The 25994-nt window shown below is 43.9% G+C and overlaps 1 protein-coding gene across 1 annotated transcript in view; it reads left to right on the top strand.

Annotated features, from left to right (window-relative positions):
• The window catches only part of adgrv1 (adhesion G protein-coupled receptor V1), a gene marked incomplete at its 5' end in the record, with an annotated part of 117162 nt that overhangs the window by 7757 nt on the left and 83411 nt on the right, over nucleotides 1-25994 (top strand). The window contains 36 exons of the mRNA XM_071522979.1: nucleotides 138-264; nucleotides 458-643; nucleotides 1614-1794; nucleotides 4788-4951; nucleotides 5091-5214; nucleotides 5407-5667; nucleotides 6916-7042; nucleotides 7419-7642; nucleotides 8043-8777; nucleotides 10848-11221; nucleotides 12153-12332; nucleotides 12949-13129; nucleotides 13474-13667; nucleotides 13992-14121; nucleotides 14456-14536; nucleotides 15411-15550; nucleotides 15786-16151; nucleotides 16274-16517; nucleotides 16789-17004; nucleotides 17103-17318; nucleotides 17501-17745; nucleotides 17852-18033; nucleotides 18201-18699; nucleotides 19332-19644; nucleotides 20025-20234; nucleotides 20763-20893; nucleotides 21180-21279; nucleotides 21476-21655; nucleotides 21864-22027; nucleotides 22546-22633; nucleotides 22947-22970; nucleotides 23737-23815; nucleotides 23951-24089; nucleotides 24202-24343; nucleotides 24842-25107; nucleotides 25651-25826. Of these exons, the coding sequence (XP_071379080.1) occupies nucleotides 138-264; nucleotides 458-643; nucleotides 1614-1794; nucleotides 4788-4951; nucleotides 5091-5214; nucleotides 5407-5667; nucleotides 6916-7042; nucleotides 7419-7642; nucleotides 8043-8777; nucleotides 10848-11221; nucleotides 12153-12332; nucleotides 12949-13129; nucleotides 13474-13667; nucleotides 13992-14121; nucleotides 14456-14536; nucleotides 15411-15550; nucleotides 15786-16151; nucleotides 16274-16517; nucleotides 16789-17004; nucleotides 17103-17318; nucleotides 17501-17745; nucleotides 17852-18033; nucleotides 18201-18699; nucleotides 19332-19644; nucleotides 20025-20234; nucleotides 20763-20893; nucleotides 21180-21279; nucleotides 21476-21655; nucleotides 21864-22027; nucleotides 22546-22633; nucleotides 22947-22970; nucleotides 23737-23815; nucleotides 23951-24089; nucleotides 24202-24343; nucleotides 24842-25107; nucleotides 25651-25826 (7389 nt within the window). The remainder of the gene's footprint in view (nucleotides 1-137; nucleotides 265-457; nucleotides 644-1613; nucleotides 1795-4787; nucleotides 4952-5090; nucleotides 5215-5406; nucleotides 5668-6915; nucleotides 7043-7418; nucleotides 7643-8042; nucleotides 8778-10847; nucleotides 11222-12152; nucleotides 12333-12948; nucleotides 13130-13473; nucleotides 13668-13991; nucleotides 14122-14455; nucleotides 14537-15410; nucleotides 15551-15785; nucleotides 16152-16273; nucleotides 16518-16788; nucleotides 17005-17102; nucleotides 17319-17500; nucleotides 17746-17851; nucleotides 18034-18200; nucleotides 18700-19331; nucleotides 19645-20024; nucleotides 20235-20762; nucleotides 20894-21179; nucleotides 21280-21475; nucleotides 21656-21863; nucleotides 22028-22545; nucleotides 22634-22946; nucleotides 22971-23736; nucleotides 23816-23950; nucleotides 24090-24201; nucleotides 24344-24841; nucleotides 25108-25650; nucleotides 25827-25994) is intronic.

Genomic DNA, 25994 nt, shown 5'->3' with positions numbered 1-25994 from the left:
TAGTTTGCTAAATAAAATCTCCTCCACTATATTTTTCATTGTTCCAAAATCTTTTCCTGATATCTATTTAGTAGTCATCAGTAGACATTATCTATGATCTAATACTGTGTATGTGTGTGCATGTGTGTGTGTCCCAGGAGTAATGTGGAGAACCAGATCCTGAAAGCCGGCTTCACCAGCAGAGAGATTGTCATCATGGAGAACGACGACCCTGGGGGAGTCTTTGAGTTCTCCCCATTCTCTAGAGGCCCGTGGGTCATCAGTGTAAGTCAAAGCTGGAGATTAACTTCAACTATATCGTCTTTATCCAAGTGTTTATTTTTGTACTCATCTATCCAACTACGCATGATGTGAAGGAGTAGTTACATCAAATCTTATATATGGGTATTGTCTCTCATATCTGTGGTCCTGGGCATAAGGCATCTTTAAACTTATCCTGTATACTTTCAACACCCAGGAAGGACAGGCTGTGGAGCTGCGTGTGGTCAGGGCCCAGGGTCAGCTGCTGAAGCAGCTGGTGCGCTACGCTGTCAGGCCCTCGGGCAACGCCGAGTTCTACGGCTCTACGGGCATCCTGGAGTTTAAACCGGGGGAGAGGGAGGTGGTGGTGGCACTGGTGGCCCGGCCTGACGGGGTGCCTGAGGTAAGAATATGGTCAACGTTGTTTTGTACCCACATTGCATCATACATTACATTTATAGAATATCCATTTCCTTCCCTGCAAAATAATGTCCATCTTACACTGCAAAATAATGTCCATCTTACACTGCAAAAAATCTCCATTTTACCAAGTTATTTAATCCAGTATTGAGTCTTATTTTAAGAAAAATGAAAAAAATCCACCAATAGGGTGAGATAATATCACTTTTTTCATGAATTTTCTTGAATCAAGTGTCATTTTCTTGATACTAGTGGAGTGATTTGCCTTATCTTGCCAAGTGACATTGCATTGGAAACAAGTGGAATTATCTCACCCCATTGGCAAGATTTTAAGGATGAATACAAGCGTAAGTGACATGTTAGGATGTGACATTTATGCTTTGTAGCAAGGCATTTAGTCTCATGCTCAGTCTTAAAGTGTTATTTTTCTTAAAACAAGTGAAAAAGCCAATGGGCTGACATAATTGTATTTGTTTGCCATGCAGTTTTAATTGTTTTATGAATTTTCCAGAAGTGTCAATATGTTGAAACAAGGCAGAATAAGGCAGTTGGTTTCGTTAGTATGGAAAAAAGTAAAATTATCTTACTCCTTTGGCCTATTTTTCTCACTTGTTTTAAGAAAAATAAGATTTCATACTCAATATTAGATTGAATGACTTGTTAAGGTGATTATTTTTTTGCAGTGTTCCACTTGATTTAGGATAAAAAGGACTTAATTTTTCCTCTCGTAGTCAAGATACCCTGTGATGTCGAATTTCTCCGGTTACAATGAGGATGTACTCACAGGAGCAAAGTTCTGCTGTAAAAATATATTTCAAATTCAGTATCAGCTAGCATATTTTTATAGCAAACTGTAAAGGTTATGCTTTAAACAGACCTGTTTTGGTCCATGAAATCCTTATATGTGTATGTCTGTGTGTGTGCGTGTGTGTGTGTGCTGTGTATGTGCACAGCTGGACGAGACCTTCTCTGTGGTACTTAGCAGCCACAGCACTCCGCCCAGTCGTCTAGGCAACCACAGGGAGGTCAACATCACAGTGCGGAAGAACGACGACCCCTTTGGTGTCATCGAGTTCATCCAATCAGGACTGGCGGAGGCCATCAACGAGAGCAAAGGGAACGAGACGCATCAGGGTATGTTGGAGTAGCGGTCCTTCAGATAATACTGATACACTTCCATGTGAAGTGAGATATCATTGAAGGCTACAAAAAAGAACATAGAATATAGCCGCAAGCGGCGATTGAGGGGTCCAAGACAGACAGATAGACAAAACATTACAGAAGGTAGAAGACACACAAAAACTGACATGTTGTGAAGATCAAACATGCAGTCTAACACCGGCTTTTGTGTTGGGCCGTGACTTCTGTCAAGTTCATCATTTCATTGCAACCACATTGTTGAAGTTATTCACAATGGCCAGACTTCCGATTAGAACACATACCGCTTGTTCTTGACAACTAATGACTTCAGAAAGGACAAGCCTGGATTTGAACCCACTTTCCACACGCGAGACACTTTACCTACTGAGCTAAAACTCCTGCTACAGGGTGACTGAGGAGAAAATAACTTAAGTGAGAAGTATTGTGATACTGCAGCCTATGATTGACAGCGCTAATCACTTTATAAAAGATTGTAGTTCTCTCCATTAACGAATAAAACAATACTAAATCACATGGGCCAGAAAGCCGCTGCTGCACTGCTCTCTAAGGGTTGAAAGGTCTGGCCACACCCCAATCAGTGATGCCAATCAGGTATTTTGCCATTGACAGATGGTGTCAAACACCTGCTTTGAGTTTTCTACACTCTGTGATTTAGTGTTGATTTACTTTTCATGAAACTTCAAAATGGTCACAGTTCATCAGGGACTTGAACTCACAACCTTGTGATCCACTCTGCCAACTTCCACTTTGCTGTGTGCCACAGTGGGGAAAACTGAGTAGTGGGTGGAATTTGCAACCCACTGCCAATTTTTGGTGTTTCTAGGTCTTAGGGTTTTTGCTGCACAAACACTTTTAGCAGAGAAAAATAATAATAAAAACAAATTTTCACAGGGTCACAATAGACAACCTTTAACTTAATATGACCTCAACAAGCACTTGAAAACATACCACATGCATGAATTGCTACATTGTTGGCAAGTAGGACTTGGCCACCTGGGGATCCGAACCCTGGACCTTTGTATCCCCAGAGAAGGTGAGTTTCTGACTGCACCACTGGGTTGACATGGTTTCTACACACCTTCTCACAAGTTGAGGCAATGACATCATATGTGCAAAACTGGGGTATTTTTGTCTATTTAAACTTAAAGCGCTTACAACAGTCAAAATGTTAGTGATACAATTCTGAAAAAATCACACATCATTCTGCTTGTTTCGGGTGTATTGTCAAATATTTTGGACCGATCTGAACACCCTTTGAAAAACTTGATATCTACTATCTAGAGAATGTCTGTGTCAATTTTGGTAGCATATGAATGAAGACTTGTGGAGATATAGATGTTAATTTATTTTGCATATTTTGAAAAATATAGAGTGACGGACTTCTGAATTGACCATAGGTTGCAGTGAGGCAAACTTTTGTCACAATTCAGTGGATGTGCTGAACATTTCAGTTCTGTAGGACGTACGGGTGATTTATTTAGATTTTTTGAATTTTGGATTTGTTGTAATAAGCCACGCCCACTTTAATCAATCATTACCAAATTTTATGCATCGACTGAGTCATGACCCTAGATCGAGCGAACCGAATTTGGTACGAATCCATGTAGCCGATTACGAGATATAAACTTTTGCACTATGCAATGCACTATGGTGGACATTGAAAGTGATATATGGGTTGGATGCACATTCCAAAGAATCTAGGAACACAAGAATTTTCAGTCTACCACACACGGTTCAGAAGTTATTGGCCAAAATGTAAAGTTGCTTGTTATAGCGCCACCATCTGGCCAATGTGCATGGGCTGCCTTGCCTGAGTAGTGGTGCGTCGTAGGAGCCCACCTGCCAAATATGGCTGCTGTAGGACTTACGGTTTTTGAGCTGCAGATACTTTTAGCAGAGAAAAAGAAAGAAAGAAGAAAGAAAGAAGAAAGAAAGAAAGAAAGAAAGAAAGAAACAATTCCAGCAAATACAATAGGGTTCCAGCACTACGTGCTTGGACCCCTAAAAATAGAGAAAATGTATTAGTCTGGAGTGAATCACAGAAAGCTAGTTTATAGTTTACAAGTTGGAGTATGATTATCTATTATATCAGTGATTTTTACGGGCTAGTTACTCAAAAAATTGTTTGTGTTTGAGTAGGCCTATGTCATGATTGTCTATGCTGTGTGAATTTGTTTTTGGCAGTAAGCTTAGTTGATCAACTTGTAGGGCACTGAGCCCACACCGTAATGATGTACTGCCACACCCAAGCCAAACAGGTCCAAAAGTATTGCTGAAGTCACACTGAAATTAAAATAGATTTTTTTTCTTTTTTTTTCACCTTTGTAACTCATTTTTACTATCATACCATACACCTATTTGGCAATGTATGCCAAAAAATGCAAAAAAAAATATTTTATTGTATTTTTATATCAACATTTCATTACTTTTACATTAAATTGAAAATCTTTAGTGGTGACTTTGTGTGGTAGTATGCTCATATTTTGTATATAAAAATTCCAACCAATGAAACCCTTCCACCAGTGTTTCTCTCCCTAACTGATATCCCCACATAACAAGTTTTTAAGATAAAATAAGATAAGATAGCACTTTGTTGATCCCCTTGGGGAAATTCAGGTGCCACAGCAGCAATTGGCGGACAGTGCAAAAGTAGTCAAGTATTGTCAAGTACAGGAAGGTAATAAAAGAAAATAGTTTTGTGAGTATTATTGTGAGTATAATTTTGTGAGTAGGGCTTCAGAAAAGACAAGTCTTGTTTCGGGTCTGCACCAGATTGGTAGCTATTGTAATGGTCTTGTGCATGGCTATGCTTCCTCCATCTCTGCCTGAGGCAAAATTGCAGGAGGAGCAAACATATGTGAAAGTTAATGCCCACATTTGCAGACTGGAAAGTGGGCCAGTTTTTTGCTCTTGAGTGATTTATTGTCTAAATAGATGATCTTTGACTGTTCTGATTCTCCCTACAGCGGTGTATCCTGTAGTGAGGAACCGGGGTCGGTTCGGAGAGGTGTCGGTCTCCTGGGTCCTAGAGCCGGCTCTGTCCGGAGACGTCCGCCCCATCCAGGGAAATATCACCTTTGAGGAAGGGGAGTACCTGAAAAACCTCACTCTCTTCTCTGTACCTGATGAGGTAAACCAGTTTAAACCAATTTAATTGTGTTCTCAAAATCAAATTGAGTCCAAATCTGAGTTAGCATCTATCTGAGTGTGTCTTATGTTTTTTTTTTTTAATGTATGTTCATTCGCTTTTGTTTTTTTCTTTGAATTAGATCCCGGAGGGCATGGACAATTTTACCATCACACTGTTAAATGCTACAGGTGGAGCCAGACTGGGAAATATACTCAATGCCAGTTTGCAGATTAACAAGAACGATGACCCCATTTACTTTGCTGGTAAAGATTTTTCTCCTTTGAGTCCTTTCAGTCACCTCTCACATGTGCCGCATGTGAATGAAAGGCTACGAAAGATAATATATTATGGCTACTACCACTCATTCCCCCACCCGCTCCCTCCCTCCCTCTTTTTCTCTCTCCTGCTCTCTCTCTCTTCCTCCTCTTCCCACCTCTCTCTCACCCTCTCCTCAGAACCTGTGGTGGTGCGGCTCCAGGAAGGGGGCGTGGCCAACTTCACTGTTCTGAGGGCAGGGCGGGCAGACTTTGTTGCCACGGTGATGTACCGCGTCGAGTACGGTGACGCGTCGCCGGGTGACCTCGCCATGCTGGGTAACGACACGTTGCTGGTGTACGATGTGGGTGAATGGATGAAGAACATTTCTGTGGCCGTGGAAGATGACAACATACCAGAGACTGATGAACCGTTCTATATTGTTCTCTACAACGCCACAGGTGGGTATGGGTTTCCTTTTAAACTAGTGGTTTCTACGGTTGTCTGTGTTGCTACCATATCTTCTGTGAATCAGTGGTTGTGTCATATCTGATATAGCGGATATGTCATACTCTCATATATGGTGATTTTTTTTTTTATATGGTGATATAGAGAATATAAACAACATCCCCCACACTCTTGCAGAGGATCATAAATAGCTGAAAGTCAGTCGCTTTTTACAAGGTTCATATTTTATGATGTAGTTTATAATAGAGGAACCAGGCAACAATCACACCTCATCACCATCTGACGTTATTACGCACACCCCCGTCTCTTAGTTTATCCTCCATCCTCTCCTTGCCAGTTGTATCTGTACATAGGAGAGTGGCTAGGTTATTTAGCATTGGTGACACTGAAAGCTCTCCTAATCCCAGTATTGTGTGTCAGGGAGGGGAGTGAAAGACCGGTGGGCCCCAACAGGACCTTAATTACCAGACTCCAGACTTTCTGAGACACAAAGACGGACCACTCCACTGGCCTCTCTCTGTTTACTGATTGACATGGAGTAGAGTAGAGTAAGGGTTAGCCCCTGGTTTAAGCCAGGGGATTGTCCTTTATATAGGGCTTGTGTTAGAAGTCAATAAGCTGTATGTTAGAAGTCAATCAAACTCACACTGGGACCTTGACACTGTTTACCTTGTCTGTTTAATCATGAGCAGATTTGCATGCTTATTGCAGTGTATTTGTTTTCTGGCAACTTGAATCATGTGCTTGTTAGAGCCTCTCCCGGCGGTGGGAGCATTTTTTTTCGCTAAATATTCCTTGCAAGCTTGGTAATATTTTTAAAGAAAAGATATTGTTTCAAATTGTCAGGTTGCAGTTGATTGAGGCCCTGCCCCTGCCTTCGTTCACTTGAGTTCCTTTGCAGTCGTATTTTCTGACACTTTTTTCATGAATATGGAGCTCTGTCCTCCTGGGCTTGGTTGCCATAGTTATGGTGTGCTATGTTAATGAGAACAGCCTCCCCTCTATTGCATGATATTTAGCATGACAATAACAATGTGGCCAGCGCAAACCATGCCAGACTCTCTCTCTCTCTCTCTCTCTCTCTCTCTTTCTCTCTTTCTCTCTCTCTCGCTCCCTCTTGTTGATGATACAGACCGCAAAGACACTGACACAAGATCAAGATGTAGGCCCAGATGTAACCCCTTCAATTGTGTTTGTGTGTGTGTGTGTGTGTGTGTGCGTGTGTGTGTGTGTGTACACAGGTGACGCTGTTGTGTACGGAGCGGACACAGCTACTGTGGTGATTGAGGCTAATGACGACGCCAACGGGATTTTCTCCCTGGAACCCACAGAGAAACCTGTGGAGGAGGGCAAGACCAACAACTTCTAGTGAGGAACTATTCTTCAATGGCTCTCTGCCGTTTGAGCAGAACATTTTAATTTAGAAAGTCTTCTACGGTTATATATGGTTTTAACATGCTCCTCTATGGGTTGAGAAAATTTTAGGACCCTTGCGTTTATGAAACATTTTTGAAATCAATTGGATAAACTCAAAAATGCATGGTCATCAAGGTAAAAACAAGTTGACATTTTGGAGATACAGGGTTTTCACCCAAAAAAGGGATAGGCATTGGTATTCACAGACAAGTTAATGAGCTGTCAAGAAATAACTATGTTTCTAAATTTAAGCACAGCCTTTCCTCCACGGCTGCTCTACTCATTGACTGTGCTCCATTAAGTGTTACTCCTCTCTCCTCTGTCCCAGTGTCCTGCGGGCTAGGGGACATTTCGGTGATGTTACAGTGTTCTGGCAGCTGTATGCCAACGACTCAGTGACTCCCCTGGAGGAGAGCCAGGAGTTTTCTAACACCTCCGGCTCCATCACCTTCACCACGGGGCAAGAGACCAAAGCTATTGTCCTGGAGGCCATCTCAGATAAAATACCAGAGTTCATTGAGTTCTTTGTCCTCAGGCTGGTCAACATCTCAGGTAAGTCCAAGATAAATGGGTTCTTCATGGTAGAGAATTGACAGGTAACTGCAAATGAAAAAAAATGAGATGAGAGGCACCACTTGAGAAGAGTGGCATCTACTATTATAAATGATTACTGACATTAAAGTTATACTTATCATGAAATATTTAAGTGATGTGCTAAGACCTTTATCTGCAAAATGCTAACATTTCTCAAAATGAATATACAGTATAGTGTTTTAGAGTGAAACCCCCTCAAATATGCAACCCTTCAAATACATTAAAAGATCACCCTTCAAATATGTGATATCCTATTTTCTTCTGAATATTGGCAATTCCAAAAATGACAGAAACAAACATGTGTCATTTGTAATTTTTTTTCCACAACCCCTCAACTCTTGCCTATGATATCTCACAGGAGGTTACCCAGGGGAAGGTGGACAACTGGCTGAGACTTCTCTGAACGCCTCCGTCTTCATCCCTTTCAACGATGACCCCTTCGGCGTCTTCGCCATCGCCGACGCCAACCTGGACCAGGAAGTGGCTGAAGACGTACTATCGGAGGACGACATGTCTGACGTCACTTCCTTCACCATCCTCCGACAGCAGGGCACTTTCAACGATGTGCGGGTTGCCTGGGAGATTGTTTCTGCTCATTTCCCAGAGGGCCTTCCTCTGATGGATGACCTCCTCCTTCCGGCCTCCTTCCCAGAGAAGGTGGAGCTCAGGCCCCACGCCAGGAGACACCACTCTGGCACAGATGCACGCTTCTTCTCCGGCGTCCGGGGAGCCTATGGGACCATCTCTGCCGAGGACGGGCCCGCCGCCCTGGGCAACTTCACTTTCTCTGCTTGGCTGGTGCCCAGGCCGGACACCGACGGCTTCATCGTCTCCAAAGGAACCAGGAATGGGACCTTGTATTACGGGGTGAAGGTCCACACCAATGACTCTCATGTCACCGTGATGCTGTTCTATACAGCCATAGGATCAAACAATACCCAGGTGGCCCGGGCCACTGCGGAGAAGTTTGTGGAGGATAATGTGTGGCTACATGTCATCATTACAGTGGATGATGGGATTATTGAGTTCTTCTTGGATGGGAACCCCATGCCTGGAGGGCTGAAGAGCGTCAAAGGCGAGGGCATCGCTGATGGTGAGTTATTTTGTGAGAGTTTTTACAAAAATTTGACAATGAAACAAGTCAGGTTTTTGAGCATGTAACAGTGTAGGGTGACGAAGCTGGGCCAACATGCTGCAAATTATGGCGCATTACATTTTACATTTCATCTTGCAATGCCAAAACTTAAAACCTCACTCAGGCCGAAGTGTAACTTGTCAGGATCTTCCCCCTGTCTTATAAATTGTACAGTAATTTCCAGACTTTTGATTTATGTTTTCATTCATTTTAGCTGTCATGGTCATGTCTTTGTTTTGATGATGTCACCCGTGGCCTGTGTGTATGCGTCTGTGTGTGTGTGTGTGTGTGGGTGTGTGTGCGGGGGCCCATGCTCCTGTCCTCTCTCTCATTATCCACATTTGGATGGAGAACCAACTTAAATGTCTTACACATATATAAATGTGCGTGCGCACACACAAACACACACACACACACACACACACCTCCCAGTCGCTTGTCCATTGTTCTGACCTACTGGGACTCTGCAATGCTTGAGTGACCACTTAGGCTCAGCACTGCTGGATATTGTTACTGCTAGAAGGAATCAGTCGGCATCTTCTTTTCTTCTGTTCTCTCTAATAAGTGAAGACAATAGTGGCTGCCTGTATTGGACCAAAGGCCCCCGGGGGGGAAATGTCCTGATGGCTCTTTGGCTAACTTCAATCACAGTGGATATACATATAACCATCTATCATGTCAGGCGTTATTGTCTCCTACTGGTAACTGAACCCGCAGATGGATTGCTTTGTCTCAGGGCTTTGTACTTGCTCACTGTGGCAGATTTCTTCCATTTGTCCCATTTACTGTGAGTGGAGGAAGCTGCTCTGTCTAGTGTATTGAGTATAGACAGAGCAGTCCTAGGCTTTTGGTGGCCCAAAACAAGATTGTGTTTGTGGTCCCAAAACACTCCAATCATACCCACCAGTTATTCCCACCATTAATGATAATAATAATTCCCTTCGTAGCAGTTTGGCCCTAAACAAAGACATAGAATGTTTATGGCACACACCGTTATTTTGTTGGCCAAAACTGTAAATTGCAATGTGACCTGTATTACTTCAGCAACCTGTTCGCTTGTTAACCAGTTCATTAACAGAGAGGGGCACACAGCAAGGCAGTTGTATAAAACATGCTCCAGTAAATGCAAAATTGCAATAAACAAAGTGTAAATAATAGCAAGAACAGCACTGCTGACTTTACTGCCCAGCCCCATACCTGATGACAGCAGCTCCACTGGATAGGTTGTTAAAGAAAGCAGAGTGCCATCAAAGATTTTGTGGATTCACACTTTGTTGACTGAAACTGCCCCAGAGAGTAGAATACTTACATATACTGAAGCTACCAAAACATTTTGGAATTAAGGAATTTTTCATTAAAGAGTGATATAAAGTTAAGTAAAATCAAATCAAATATATTTATTAATGGCTTTTCACAAAACAAATTTGTCACAATGGAGGAAGCAAAGGACACACTGAAAACGAGAGAATTACACAATAAAATAATTGTAATTAATTTGTTGTTATAAGTGTTTCTGTCGAGAAGAGAAGAATTAAGAATTAAGAGAAGAATGCGTATCTTCTCATTGGTGCCCTTGTATTTTTGAAATCATAGAATGGGTTTTCAACATGTTTCAAGAGCCAAAAGCTTCATTAAACTTGCTCAACACATAAATTACGTTGTCAACATGGAGTTGCAAGGTTTACACCCAAGAGTGTGTGTGTGTGTGTGTGTGTGTGTGTGTGTGTGCTTGTACAGTATGTGTATCTGGGAACTCCAGTAGAATTCTAGACACTTGCAAAATCAATGCCAAGGCCCATTGAAGCTGTTTTGGCAGCTTGTGGCCAGGCACCATATTAAGCCACTAAATGTCAATGTTTCCTTTATTTTGGCAGCCAGGCCTTCCTGTACAGTGTGCTTGAGGCAATGACAATGATGGTTTTTCCTTTGGTACTTCAGCAATTCCTACTTGTACAGCTTAAAAATTGTAAATTACATTTTTCTGTTCAATGTAGATGTACAATAGTCTTTTTGTTGTTCCTACTCCAGGACCTGCTCCAGTGTTTATCGGGTCAGATCCCGAGGGTGAGCAGCGCTACACAGGCCTTCTCCAGGACGTTCGCCTGTACCGTACTAAGCTGAACCGCAGCCACATCCATGAGCTTCACACCCAGCCTGCCAAAACGGACCTGCGTAACATCTCCGGTTACCTTCAGTACCGGCAGGAGGAGAAGCAGAAGTCTTTTGTGGTGGAGGTCAGGGATGATAAGGAGGAGGAGGGAGAGGAGGTGTTCTACCTGCAGCTGGTGGCAGTGCATGGCGGAGCGCGCCTCCCCCTCCCCAGACCTACTGCCACGCTGCGAGTCATGAAGAGTGACAATGCCAATGGCTTTTTTGGATTCACCGGTGCCTGCACACCTAATGTAAGTGGACGGCATTTCGTCGGTGGCATTTAGTGGACCACATTGAGTTCACTGGAACAGGCTTAACATATGAAACTGACACCTTTCACTGATGTTGCTGTGGGCATCTACCACCACCTTTTCTGTACATCACAGACATTACTGAAATGATGGACAGAGCCAATTTGTTGTGATGTACAACTATCAAAAGCACAATGCAGGTCAGTTATACCATTCAGTATCATCTGAATAAGGCCTGAATGCTTCTACATGACCTCTACTACAATGCTATCTGTCAGTGTTGTTACTACATTTGACACTCGGTTGTCTCTAGAGAGAACACGTATGCCTACTGTTACCTAGAAAGACATGTAACGTAAACCCATCGGTTTGTGAGTCTGTGTCCTAGTGCATATTTCATCAGTCTTCACGCCTGGCTGCAGGGAGAGCATGCTCTCCCTCTTTAGTTGGATTGGACACGTGGCTTCTCATATGGGCCCCCTCTCAGGTAGAGCGACAGCTGGTGAGGCCGGGCCGCGGCAGGTCTGCTAGCCAGGGCATTCCTATAGAAGTGGATCAGGAGTTCCAGTACTGGGACCCGGGAGATCTAGTTCCTTGTCTCTATCGGCACAACAGGTGGCAAGGCTGCTGAAGGCATTCCATCAGAAGTAGGGATCTATATCCTATACCCTTTGGGGACAAAAAGACGTAGAGGCATGTGTGCTATCAGGTGGTCTCTCCCCAAATCACACTATGACTGTGCAGGAATTAGAGCAGACCATTAAGGTAGTTGGTAAGACTAGCTCATGCAAGCATAGTATAAACACTAAATGACTATAGTTGGATGCATGTGCAAACTACACTTCTTCCAATGGTTAATTCAGATTCCATGGATTTTTTGTTTTTTGTTTTTCAATCCGCTGTCTTTGCTCTCTGTAATGTCTCCTCCTAGACCACAGAGGAGGGCTCCACCATCTCGTGTGTGATCGAGCGTACGCGCGGAGCTCTGGACCTCGTTTATGTCAACTACACAGTTACCCAGCTGGGGAGCTCGGACAGTGACATCCCAGCCCACCAGGATTTTGCTAATGCCACCGGAGCTGTGCTCTTCATGCCCGGACAGCGCTCTGAGGTGTGTGTGTGTGTGTGTGTGTGTGTGTGTGTGTGTGTGTGTGTGTGTGTGTGTGTGTGTGTGTGTGTGAGAGAGAGAGTGAGAGAGAGAGAGAGAGAGAGAAAGAGAAATAAAGAGGGACAAAGACAGAGTCAGAGAGATACACAGATAGAGATAGAAAGAGAGAGAGACTGAGTTTACCTGGGGTCACCTAGAGAAAAGTCATTCACAGAGAATAACAAACAACTGTGGATTGATCTATGGTGCACTGTATTCACACATCCTTATATTTATTTCAAATAAGCATGTACCAGTTTTACAGCGGTATTTCCCCCCTATTGCAACGTTTCTTGATATCCAGCCCCACCTAGTGGCTGGTTAGTTATGAATTTACTGATGCGTCAACAGGTGTCAGCTGACGATTAGGCTTACTCTTTAAGCCTGTGGCGCACAACAAAGATAAAACCTTGCATTGTGAATACATTGCACCAAAATAACAATGTGAGATTTAGTTGTACCAAATCAACCACCAGGGACTGAGAAGGGGCAGAAATATAGTCTTCAATAAGGAGATCTTTCTTAGGTATGGTCTAGAGTAAAAAATAAAGCTATTTTCCCTTTTAATTTCTTCTGCCAGGGACTGAACCTCCTGGTGTTGGATGATAACCTCCCGGAGCTGGCAGAGTCCTTCCAGGTCACGTTGGTGTCGGCAGAGTCGGGTGATGGGAAGCCAGGCTCCACCCCCTCCAGCGGAGCAAGCATCGACCCCGATAACTCCATCAACACTGTCTCTGTCACTGCCAGTGACCACCCCTATGGTACTGATAAACACATACACACACACACACACACACACATCAGCACTGTTCTTTTCAATGTTGCTGTTTTTGGTAATGGCTGGTAGTGACACGTGGCTTATTGAGTCGGCTGAACATGAGTATCACAACTTTCCCCTCCCCCCTCCTCTCCCCTCTTATTACTTATATTACCTTCATCCTCCCCCGCTCCTTGCCGTCCTACACCAATCACCCTTCTCCTCTTCCCTATCTTCACTGTGTCCTTATCTACAATCTATTATCTTCTCCCCTTCTCTCCTTTCTCCTTTCCTCTACCCATCCATCACCACACACACATGCACACTCCTCCTCCCTCCTTCTTCCAGGCCTGCTCCAGTTCCAGCCTAGCCCCCCAGGGGATGGCTTGATCTCTGCAGCTTTAGAACCCGCCCACATCACTGTTAACGAGGAAGATGGAGAAGTCCGTCTGCTGGTGGCCAGGGCCCAAGGCCTTCTGGGAAGGGTCATGGTAGGATACAGGACGACCCCCTTCACAGCGTCCAGCCCTGAGGACTATGAGGTCATTTTCTTTCTTTCTTTTTTCTTTCTTATAGTTCAATATGCTGCAGCAATAGTAGGGAAGAATGTGTTGCATAAAGTAATAAGCGGATATGAATCCCTCCCAAGATAATACACTACTGTCTTTTCTATTTATGTTACAATCAAAAAAACATATGCAAAACATTTTGTGAATGATATAGAATATTAAGAGTTGCTGAGGCCCTTGCTGATAACTTAAGTAAAATTATCGCTGTCCTCCTACATTCAAACATATATATATATGCAATATATTCAATGAGTGAGCTTTCATGGATTCCTCTCTCTTTTTATATTCCACTGCCAGGACTCAGAGGGCATGCTGGACTTCCTGCAAGGGGAGAGGTTAAAGTTCATCTCTGTGACCATCATTGACAACCCTGTCCCTGAGCTGGACAAGCTTTTCAGAGTAGAGCTCTACCATCCTGATGGAGGAGGTAAGAATGCACTTGAGGCCAAAATCCAGTTTGTGTCAAATCTTTTGATCGATTTTGAGCCTTAGCAATATTTTCCACAGGTATTTCTAATTCAATAAACTTTCACTAGAAACCTTTCAACACCTATCCTCTAATTTAGAGCTGAACTGATCCTGTATTTTCCCCTATTGTTTTTGTGTGTTGGTGTGATTATGTGTGCTGTGCTCCTGTGTGCTTCCCACCTACCTATCTACCCCCCCACCTATGGTTTGTCCTTTGACCCCCACTCTTCTGGTGTGATTCTGACCTCTGACCTGGTTTGATCCTTGTGTGAACCCGGTGTGTGATCCATCAGTGGATCAGTTCCTGCGTAGTGAAGGAAGTGGTAGTGGGGAGAGTGACTCTGACTTCCTACTTCCATCCTATCACCACCGTGGTAAGTCTCCCCTTCCTCTACTTCCCTCACCTCTTCCTGTCCCCATTCCTTCAACCCTCACTCCCTTACTGTTACCTTGGGCTCAGATCATATCTCAAATTCATTAAGTGTGATTAGGGCTTGACTGATATGGGTTTAGCTGCTGATTCTGCTAATATTCAATTTGACAATTTTTATGCTCACAAAATTAGGATTTAGTGTTTTCCCCAGAGTTTTATTTTTGGCAGGGTCGGTGCAAGTGTGGAAACAGCATTTAATAAAAGGGAATATATATCAGCAAACTGATATATCGGTCTAACCCTAATTCAGATATGAATTAAGCCCAAACACAGTGCACCACAACTAACCTTTTGCATATCAACTGAGCTAGTATCTGTCAGCTAGGTTATTAGTGCTGCATACACGGCCCTTTAGCAGGTATGCGTCTGTGTGTATGCGTGTGTGCGCGTATGTGTGTGTGCTTGCTTGTGCGTGCTATTTACATTGCAATGGGGCCCGTGAGAAGCGCCCAAAGAGAGTGATGTGGGAAAAGCAAATAGCCTCTCTGTTGAGACGGGGGCAGCAGTGCTAAGTGGTTGACATGGAGTGTCACAGACCCCGAGGTTTTACATTGGGCTTGGACCTCCACACACTGTGAAGCTGCTTTTCAATCTGCCACACTTGACCATGATGTCGCTGATTTAGTGATAACAAGGAGTGTGTTATTCTGAGGCAATTTCTATAAAAATCAGCTGCTTGCTTTGATTATTACAGCTCGGCACTTGCCTGCTACAATGTGTACTGTTTGTTTACCTCATGCTTAAACTCAAGTAAAAATGCGACTAAAAAATACCTAAAAAGTAATGCAGAATCATATTTGGTATTGTGTGTGTAGCCAGCCTGGGAGTTGCTTCCCACATCACAGTGACCATCGCTGCTTCTGACGATGCCCACGGAGTTTTTCAGTTCAGTCCTGATTCCCTGGCTGTTAATGGGACAGAGCCTGAGGACGGACGCAGCTCTGTGATCCTTCAGGTCAGTTTGATACATGGTGTGAACTTGTAAAATGCCCATATTCTGACAGTGGCATACTCCCTTTTTAAATTTTTATGTACGCCTCCAGGGAGATAAATATTTCCCTGTGTTGGGTATATGAGACCAGATCTTGACAGTGCTTGGAGAAGTCTTTTGTAAGTTGTTGCGATACAGCATAAGGTATAGTTTATCATCATGTGGTCTCTGCTCTATCTCCCCGTTAATCCTCCTCCAGGTGGATCGGTCCTTTGGTGACCTCTCCAATGTGACTGTGTACTGGGAGGCTGAACCAAGTTCGGAGGAGGAGCTCCTCAGCAGGTCTGGGAACGTCACCTTTGACGTAGGTCAGACTTCGGGGAACGTCATCATCAGAGTGGCCCAGGATGAGGAGCCCGAGTTGGACAAGAGCTTCACCGTGTCCTTGGTTAACGTCTCCCATGGTCGCCTGGGCGTCCAGACCTCCGCTACTCTGACCCTGCTCGCCAGCGACGACCCTTATGGTGTTTTTGTGTTTGCTGATGTCACCAGGCCCGTCCGTCTTCCTGAAGCTGACTCCACTGTCACCCTCACCATCCTTCGACACAAAGGCCTGATGGGAAAGGTGCGTGGAAGGTTTCTTTGATGTTAAATGAATGAATAAACCAGTTTGACAGATGCAATAGCTGTCCTCACGTGCTGGATTTACCAACTGATATGATTTTGCATGACATGTCATTGGCCTAGGTACGTGTAACATACGGGACGCTGAGTGAGGCGGATCCGGCGCCATACAGGACCCGTGGGGTGGGCCGGGCCAGCGAGGGGCGGGACTTTGTTCCGCTCCTAGAGTCTGTTGTGTTCCTGGCCAATCAGAGTGAAGCAAACATCACCCTTCGAGTGCTGGATGACGAGGATCCAGAGAGAGATGAATCTGTGTTTGTGGAGCTGATCAACGTTCATCTCATCGAAGGAGAGCAGGAGAGGCTCAGTAAGATACTGATGCTGATGTTGAATGTTTTGGATTTTAACTGAAATCATTCTGAAATCATTCAAGTCATAATGATACCTAATGTATTTATTAGTCTACAACTAAAACTGCTGTTATTCCAAAATGATTTATAAACACTAAGAATTTGAGGGATTCCTTTTAATGTGCTGCCATCATGGTACATATTATGCAGGACATTCACAGATGCTACTGAAATGACTCAGCTATACCACACTACATTGATTTTATATCCTCTCACTGTCCCTCCCAGTTGCCAAATCCCCTCGTCTGGGCTCCAGGACTGAGATTGTAGCCCAGGTCATAGTGGAGGCCAGCGACGATGCTTTTGGAACCCTCCAGCTGTCGCACCATGCCGTCAGTGTGGCCGAGGACTACGTCGGGCCCATCGTAAACGTCGTACGCGCGGGGGGCATATTCGCTGATGTATCTGTCAAGTTCAGGGCGGTGCCTATGACTGCCAGAGTCAGTAAGTGTGGGACAGAGGATGGACTTATGGTTAGGGTTCTACGTTTTATGTGTGTGCGGGCAGGCTATGTCCATGTTTACTTATGTGTATTCCTACAGGTGAAGACTACAGCGTAGCTTCCACTGATGTGGTCCTCCTGGAGGGGGAGTCCAGTAAGGCCGTACCCATCTACATCATCAACGACGTGGTCCCTGAGCTGGGGGAGACCTTTCGCGTGGAGCTGATCAACCAGACCACTGGAGGAGCTCTGCTGGGGGAACTCACACGCACCATCATCACCATACTGCCTTCTGATGACCCCTTCGGTGCCTTTGGTTAGTAGGCATTATCCAATATAAGTTTCAGTCTTTTCATCTTACATGCTTTTGACTTAAATCATCCGTCAGTTAACAATTGCTTCCTCGCTATTTGAAGTTATGACTGCAATTGGTTATAGGGAGTTCTGACAATTTCCCATTATTAAGTGAGTTCTTCACTTGGTTTTGTTGCTTTCCAGTCTTCCAGGCTGCCCAAGTCACCATAGAGGAACCAGGATCTAACTCCATCGAGGTCACGCTGCCTATTGTCCGTAATGCTGGGACTATTGGCACAGTGGCAGTCCACTGGCAGGCCACTGTCAATGGTCAGCTAGCGGTGGGGGACATCAGACCTGCATCAGGGGAGGTGAGCTTTGCTCCCGGAGAGACCATGAAGACGCTTAGAGTGGAAGTCTTAGCCGATGATGTACCTGAAATTACTGAGGTAAGAAAGTTCCAGTGAGTGCAGTATTTTGTGCCATTTGTTGCTACATGTTTGACATGAAAGCACAGAAATATGGTGATTGTAATATATCACACACACTTTCCAGATTATTAAGGTGGAGCTGACTGATGCCAGTAATGGAGGAAACCTTGGAGCTGAGACATCTGTTAACATTATAGTGCCTGCTAATGACAACCCATATGGGACGGTCTACTTCGGACAGTCTGTGTACCGCGTGCAGGAGCCACTGGAGGGAATTTATGTAGCCAATATTACAGTCCGCAGGAGGTTGGTCCTTTGCCTCAGGCTGCATTTCATTATTGTTTTCTAGTGGTAGTTCATTATTCATAGTTACCATCTTTCTTTCATGGTATGATTAACAACACCCCCCACCCTTTCCCATCCTCCCTCTTTTCCACTCTCCCTCTGTATCATCTCCATTGCTTTAATTCCAGTGGTGGTAACTTTGGTCGTATGGAGATCCTCTACAGCACCTCAGAGATTGACATTGTTGGCTTGGCTCAGGCTGAGGGCCAGGACCTGCTGATGTACTACGCCCCCCCGGTGCCAGGCCTTCCATCTGCTGCCTCCCACAGGACGGTCAGTATCTCTGACCAGGAAGACCCCCTGGCTGCGTGTGCTGCTGCTTGTCTGAGAGAGCGCGCCTGCCAGGCCTTCTCTCTCTCATCAGCGGTGACGCCACCATCCTGCACGTGGGTGACTTCAGGGGCGGACCGGCTAACTCCAAAACCTCAGGCTGTGACTTATGTGAAAAATGCCACTGCGGCTACTGTCCTCTTCAGCACTCAAGCTGTGGCAGGGAGCGATTACTCCACCATGACGGCTCAGAGCGCCTTCATGGAGGATGGGTCAGGGGTCGCCAACCTCACTGTCCCAATCTTGACTGATAAATTCCCTGAAATGGACGAGAGCTTCTCCATCCAGATCCTGAAGGTACACAACTTACGAAAAGTAAACTCATTACTTAAAGTAATAATCCACAACTTTTTCATGTAAATAAATGTCTGTTTCACTACTCTCTATCACTGATTGATACCATACAATAGTGATTCAACCTATATCTGGTTTTTACATTTGCTGTTCTGAACAGCAAATTTTTTTGGAATAAATATAAGAATGTAGAAGACATATAATAAGCCATGTTGTTATTATTACTGTAAGTTGGGACAGTGCCTACACTGAGTGCAAAACACCAAAGCAATTACCACTTATCACCAAAGGTGTCACCAAAATCAAGAAAAACTAGGATTATCACTTCAAAGGATGGCATTTTTGACAATGTTACTGTACAGCTGAGACCTCACACTGTTGTGTTCCTTCTATTTTAACCTTTATTTATCCAGGGAGAGTCGATTGAGATGACATGCTCTTATTACACACTGCCCTGCCTAACATTCACACAGCTACTCACATTCTTGTGTACTGTTGGCCACAGTGCAGCTCCACTGGAGGAATCAGAGGTTATAAGAAAGAGGGATAAGAGAGTGTATCTAATTCACTTTCTGTTGGCTGAATTTGACTGAAAAATGTATTACAAATAAAATGTCTTTGTTTATTGTTTGAAGGTAGAGCTGGTGAATATGACTGTGGCGGAGAAGAACCTGCCCTCCATTGGCCAGCCGGACAAGGCTGTGGTCACCATCGGGATCAATGGGGACGCGTTTGGGGTGTTTCTAATATACAGCCTCAGTCCCAACGCCACTGAGGAGGGGCTCTATCTTGAGGTCCGAGAGGAGCCGATGGTTGTGGTGCCCCTGGTTATAGAGAGGAGAGATGGCAGTCTGGGGAGGGTCACCATAGAGTGGAGGTTTGTTGGAGGAAAAGCCACACCAGACGCCGACTTCACTGGGACTGGAGGGACGCTGGTCTTTGCAGATGGTAGGTGGATGATTGTAACTGATTAGCAATAGCGATTTTAAGATTATTCATGTGTCTTTTAGCTTAGTGGTTCCCAAAATGGGATCAGGGGACCCCCACAGGTCCTAAAGGAGATTCCAGGGGGTCCCCAGCCACATGGTGAATAGTTTAATTTCAATATTATTTTACTCTCTAAGTGTTTAAATACAAAATAAGAGAATATATCAGTGACTTTCCCCACTGTTGTTTTCTCCACACCTGCAGTATGCAGTTGTATAATTCTGTACCAAGTCATATTTAACAGACATCTTCTCAGATGGGGGTATTTGTGCTTTATCCAGAAGTAAGTATACTTAACAGAATACTCATTTGTATTTGTACTTTATCCTCTTTGTCTACAGGTGATGTGAAGAAGATTGTAGAGATAGTAATCAGAGATGACAGCGAGCCAGAGGACAGCGAGAGCCTCATGATTGGGCTGGTAAAGACGGAGGGAGGAAGTCGAATCCTGCCCAGCTCTGACACTGTAGCCATAGTGATACTGGCTAACGATAATGTGGCTGGGATAGTAGGCTTCCATCCAGCCGCACGCTCTGTCATCGCCAGAGAGGGTGGGTGTCTATTTTTGCTGCTATGTGAGAGTGGGTGTATATGCAAGTCTGGGATACTTACATTTCACAGAATTTCAAAATTCAAACCCCCCTTGTCTTTACAAGGACTTACATCCAGCATCCCTGTTACTGGAGACTTGTTCTAATTGTGTAATTGAGTGAGCAGGTGAGGGAATGCTGTAGTAGTAGTGAGAGCATGCGGCAACAGGTGGAACATGTGGCAGCGTGTCATCATGGCCATTATGTATGCATGACAGAGCAGCTGAACTCTACCTAAGTTGAATCCTTACACCACATGCTAATGGAATGAGAAAGCTTGAAGCATCTCTAGCTGGATCTATGAAAACCTGCACAGTTCACATTAAACGTCTATAAACCTATCCATCTTGACAGTATATGACATGTACTTGAGCTTACAGAATGATCATCTGCTCATACATGTTGCTCAAATGTATGGGGAAGACAAGACACAGTACTTAAGATTAGAATTGAAGCCATGCTGTAACTGTATCATGCTTTGCATTACAGGTGAGAGGCTGTCCTTGTTAGTGATGAGGACGGCTCCAGGTCTGGGTAATGTCACCGTGGACTGGACTGTCCAAGGCCCCCTAGTAGACAGGACCTTCACCCAGACCTCAGGGACGCTTTTCTTCACTCAGGTAAAACACTGGATGGAGCATAGAACAGTTTATTGTAGTATGGTGGTAGGAGTATGGTTAAATAGATCAGTACAAAATGCCACTTTAATTGCACAGTACAGTGATGCACAGATCAGCGTGTTATCAGCGTTTCTTTGTTGTTTTGAAGTTATCAGCTAACAAAAGGCTAAATCCTGGGTGATTTAAATGGATGCAACTGTATTTATTCATATCTCCAGCTGCAGTTATGTAATATCTTCTTAATGTTTTGTCGTTTGACGTTTGCTTTTTGTATTATCCCCTACAGGGAGAGCTGAATGACACCATAGTTCTGCAGCTGCTTGAAGATGCCACACCAGAGGACAAAGATGAATACAAAGTTTTCCTGTCCAACATACAAACCTTTGGTAATACAACTGCTCTGACTCCTTCTTTGTGATATGAACCAAAACAAATAAAGCTCTAAGAAACATCTTCAAAGTTACGAAGCTACTTAGAAATAATTGATTACCAGAAAGATATAGTTTATAAGTATAAAGTTTGAGTTAGTATTTCATTTTATTTATCACACATTCTCTCACTTTCTCCCTCGCCGTCACACAGGTGTTTTGGTGACAGGCCATGCGGCATTGGACGCTCAGGGCAGCGAGGCGGTGATTACCGTGGAAACCAGCGATGAACCCTATGGGATGTTGAACATCGCCCCGTCCTCTGTCAGGGTGACCACGGAGGAACGGGACCGAACTGTAAACATCTACGTCAACAGGGAGTTTGGAGCCTCAGGTCAGTGGGCCCAGTCTAGAGACATGGGTGTAGTGCTGATGGATAAGTTCCCATTATGCTAAATTTATGCTAAGCGGTGAGTTGAGTATTATATAATTCAGTGATCCTGGATACGGAATTTCAACAGCTATTTTTCATAAACTATTTGCATTTATAATGTAAATCTTCACCCTCTAACTGATATTACACCTAAATCTTCTTCGCCCAGGAGCGGTGAACATCACCTATGAGGTTTTGAGGGGTTCTCTCCAGGACTTGTCCCAGGTAGAGGGGGATCTCGCTGACCCGGGACAAGACTTCATCTCTGGAACCGGCTCTGTTATCCTTCAGGAAGGACAGACTTCTGTTGCCATCCCTGTCACCATACTGGATGTGAGGATTGTGTCTGTCTTCTATGTACTGTATATGGCAGGGGTGGAGGAGAGGGGGGCATGGATTGGGCTGTCCGTCCACCTGCCCATCCGTCAAATGTGATATTTCACGTCATATCTCAGACACCACTGGTCTGATTTTGACAAAACTTGGAGGGATGATGTATCTTTCCATTTAAATGTCCCAGCATTTAAAAAAATTCTATTGCTTGGCCTAATGGGGGGGGGAATGAAACATGATATCTCAGACACCACTGGTAAATTTTAATAAAACTTGGAGGGATGATACATTTTAGCAACTTGTGTTTAAAAACACCGATTGGCCTGATGGGGCTACTATAATTTATGGTCAAAATTTCAAACATTGAAAGGCCATAACTGCTACATCACCAGTCTGATTTTGGTGAAACTTGGTTTCAACAAGGTGAAATGATCAAAATGATTTTGTCTCTATCAAGGCAGAATGTCTACCATTTGAATGTTTAATTGTAAGCTTTTCTTTTCCTTTTCTTTTCCCAGGATGACATTCCAGAGTTGCAGGAGTTCTTCTTGGTCAACATAACGTCAGCAGTGCTCATCACCACCCTTGCCACCGCTCCCCAGCTAGGTATGGAGCAATGTAGCAGCTTAGAACTGATCTCTACTAATTAATGCTTTCCCTTAATTACGGTTTCCAATATCTCAGTGTATTTACAACTTTGATATTGTACTTTCCTACTGTACTTTGCTATTGTAGACAGTCTCAAAGTAGCCTAGATGTAAACGTCTCGTTGTTTTTTTCCCCCTTGCCTTTCCCTGTACAGTTCCCCTCTGTTTCTGGTCTACTTTGAATTTTTCATATTTTGCGTAATTTTGTGAAATCCCTGTCTTCCTTTCCTTTTCTCCCAATTTCTTACTACTTTGCTCTATTTGATGAATAGAGGTTGTGTATTGCACATTGCCAGGTAAAATACACATTCATATGCTCACACGCTTAGCCTAAAATGTCACGTAGGTTAGGCTTACATTGCTTCTTTGTACATTCAACTAAAACATTGTAGCTGAATGTCAGAATGTATCATGAAAGAGCTTAGCAGTTACTACCACCCTTTTTGCATAATCCAAACCGCAGTCCAATTTATGAATGAGTAACTTTAGAAAGCGATGAGTAGACAGAATACTACAGGCAGGGCAGCGCCTGGAGACTCCCAGAATACTATAGGCCTTCTGCCTGGAGACACAGTAAACACACAGCCTCTCTCTTGGCAGCAGTCATTATGTGGCTTGGATGGTAGGATTGATGCTTTCCATGATTGAGGAAGCCTGGGGATTTGGTGGGAGCTGAGTAGCACTGTGTGGTGAGGAGAGAGAAAGCCAAACTAAACCCGTAGCTGGCCTCCCAGTGTCTTGGCCATAGAGTGACTGGGAGAAGACTATTTAGGGGGTCATAAATCAGTCCACCCAAAAGCCTTGGCTGCTCAGCCTCCCAAGCCACTTACGGTAGATGTTTCTTAGCTATAATCCTTGGCTCAAATGTGGCATGACAGAAGTTAGATCCTCTACAGTTTCCTCTTGCACAGCTTTTGCTGTTGATGCTTGCATTGTAGTTGTAGCGCTGGAGTCAGTGCTACTGCTAATGCTAAAGTTTTTACCATGGACAGCATTTATATGACTGAAAATGTCAAGGTAGTAATATCTTTTCCTCTATGTTTTTTCTGTATTTCACCCCAGACACCCAAGGCTTGATGGCAGAAGTCAGCATTGTTGCTAACGATGGAATCAGAGGAGTCATTGAATGGACAAACACCATGTAAGAAAAGCCCCCCCTCCTTCTTACTTTGTGTCTCTAAAAATAAATAAATCATTCACTCAAAATGCTCAATTTTTATGTTTTAGGGTTGTTGTGTTTTTTTTGATTGAAAACAAAATGTGTTCTGGTTTATAGGTTTGAGGTGAACGAAACAATAGGGGTGCTTACCCTGGTGGCCTACAGGAACAAGGGGACATACGGAAATGTCTCTCTTTTCTTCTACGCTCAGAACCTGGAGGCTCAGCAAGGACTGGACTACAACGTCAGCCAAACGGTCAGCCTCACAGATGCATTCACGCAGAACACATGCACCATCACGGACACACACATCCACACAACACTTCATAATATCATGCTTTTAACTTAAAACCCATCTGTCTACCCAGATGCTGCATTTTGTTGATGGTGAAAGGCATAAGTTTGTGGAAGTGCAGATCATTGATGACGTCATTCCAGAGGGACCTGAGAGATTTCTGCTGATCCTGTCCAATCCTTCCCCTGGGCTGGAGCTGGGCACCAATACCACAGGTAGGAACTAGAATAGAATAGAATAGAATAGAATAGAATAGAATAGAATAGAATAGAATAGACATTTGGAAATTTGTCCTGCGGTAGTTAAAAACAGACAAGATACAAAAATAGATAATCAAACACCACAAAACATAGGGACAAGATAGCAAAGCTTCCAGTACATATTCCAGTTCATTTCTACCAAACAGTACAACAAGTGCAGCTCATGGTGGAGAACTGGTAAAGATTCTGGTTAATGATTCAATAAGATAATGACATGTGGGATAAAAGATGTCTTGAATGCATTCTTTGGAATGGAGCATATGTTTTTTCAGGACCTAAAAATAGAAAGGTATTGTATCATCGTGACACTCCGGCTCATCTGACATTGTGTTTTATTGCTCTTACTATTCATGAATCCAACGTCTTTTGGGTTGCGACCCACAATTTAAAGAAACCAGTGAGAAGAGTGTAATTTTCCTGAACCACATCTTACCTATTGCATTATTTCCACAGCGACAGTGAACATCCTGGCCAGCGACGACGGGCATGGCGTCATTTCCTTCAACAGCAGCGAGCACTTCCTGCTGAAGGAGCCAACGTCTGTGTCGGGGCTGAGCGAGAGCGTGGCCACGCTGTACGTGCTGCGCAGCCCAGAGGAGGGCACATTCGGCACCGTGACCGTCCAGTTCACCATCACTGATGCCAACGGCAGCCTGGCGGAGGGCGACCTGATACCGTCACAAGGCTTTGTGGTGCTGGAGGATGGGGTCAGGTTCAAGGTGAGCGAGAGGAGACTCACTGGCTAACAGCCAGTTGCAATTACAACAATTACAACAATTACAACAATTACAAAGCAATGATTTCTTAATTGTGACCCAACATTGTTTTACACAGATTATTGATCTCAGCATTCAGAGCTTTAAAATGGCATATTACATGTTAGTGGTCATTTATTTGTTTGAATTAGTAATTATTTAATAACAAATGTGATCAAAAGTTTATTTTAATTACTATAATTAGTAATTATTTAATGACAAAAGATCAAACTTGTTCTGATGCAAATTGGGTCTCATGTAAAGTTATGAGCTTGGGTTCATGCTGTTTGGTGACAATATACAGACTTGTTAAACAAATATGATTGGCTTGAGGAAGTAATGGTGCTATCTTGCCAAGACCAAATGAGCAGGACGGACACAGAAAAACTCTAAAAATAAGCCAATGTTTTCATTCAACTAGGGAGTGTTTGATGTATGTTGGGAATAGAATTATGAGAAATTGTATTCATCAGAAGCATTGCCTGAGTCTGGTGTGTGTTGTTCCAGACGCTGGAGATCTGGGCAGTGCTGGATGCTGAGCCTGAAGTAAATGAAACCTTCGCAGTAACCCTGTCCAGTCCGACAGGAGGTGCACGGCTGGGTGACCAGCTCCACACATTCATCACCGTCCTGGAGAACCTGGCTCCTTCTGGCTTGTTCCGCATTGGACCCACTCTCAACAGGTCCGAATCAAATCACACCAACAAGGACCTGACCAAAAAAAAACTCTACCAGCTCTGGGATGTCGTAAACACATATAGCTAATGGCATATATTGCACACATGCATATGACCATACACATGTATGAAAACGTGCACACACAGGTACACACACACACACACACACACACA

Source organism: Centroberyx affinis, unplaced genomic scaffold (genome assembly GCF_046629955.1).
Source record: "Centroberyx affinis isolate AG114_WGS23_722 - 3 ecotype Tasmania unplaced genomic scaffold, CSIRO-AGI_Caff_v1 ptg001051l_1, whole genome shotgun sequence".
In the NCBI taxonomy this organism is placed as follows: domain Eukaryota; kingdom Metazoa; phylum Chordata; class Actinopteri; order Beryciformes; family Berycidae; genus Centroberyx; species Centroberyx affinis.
This window is presented reverse-complemented; position numbering and strand designations above follow the sequence as displayed.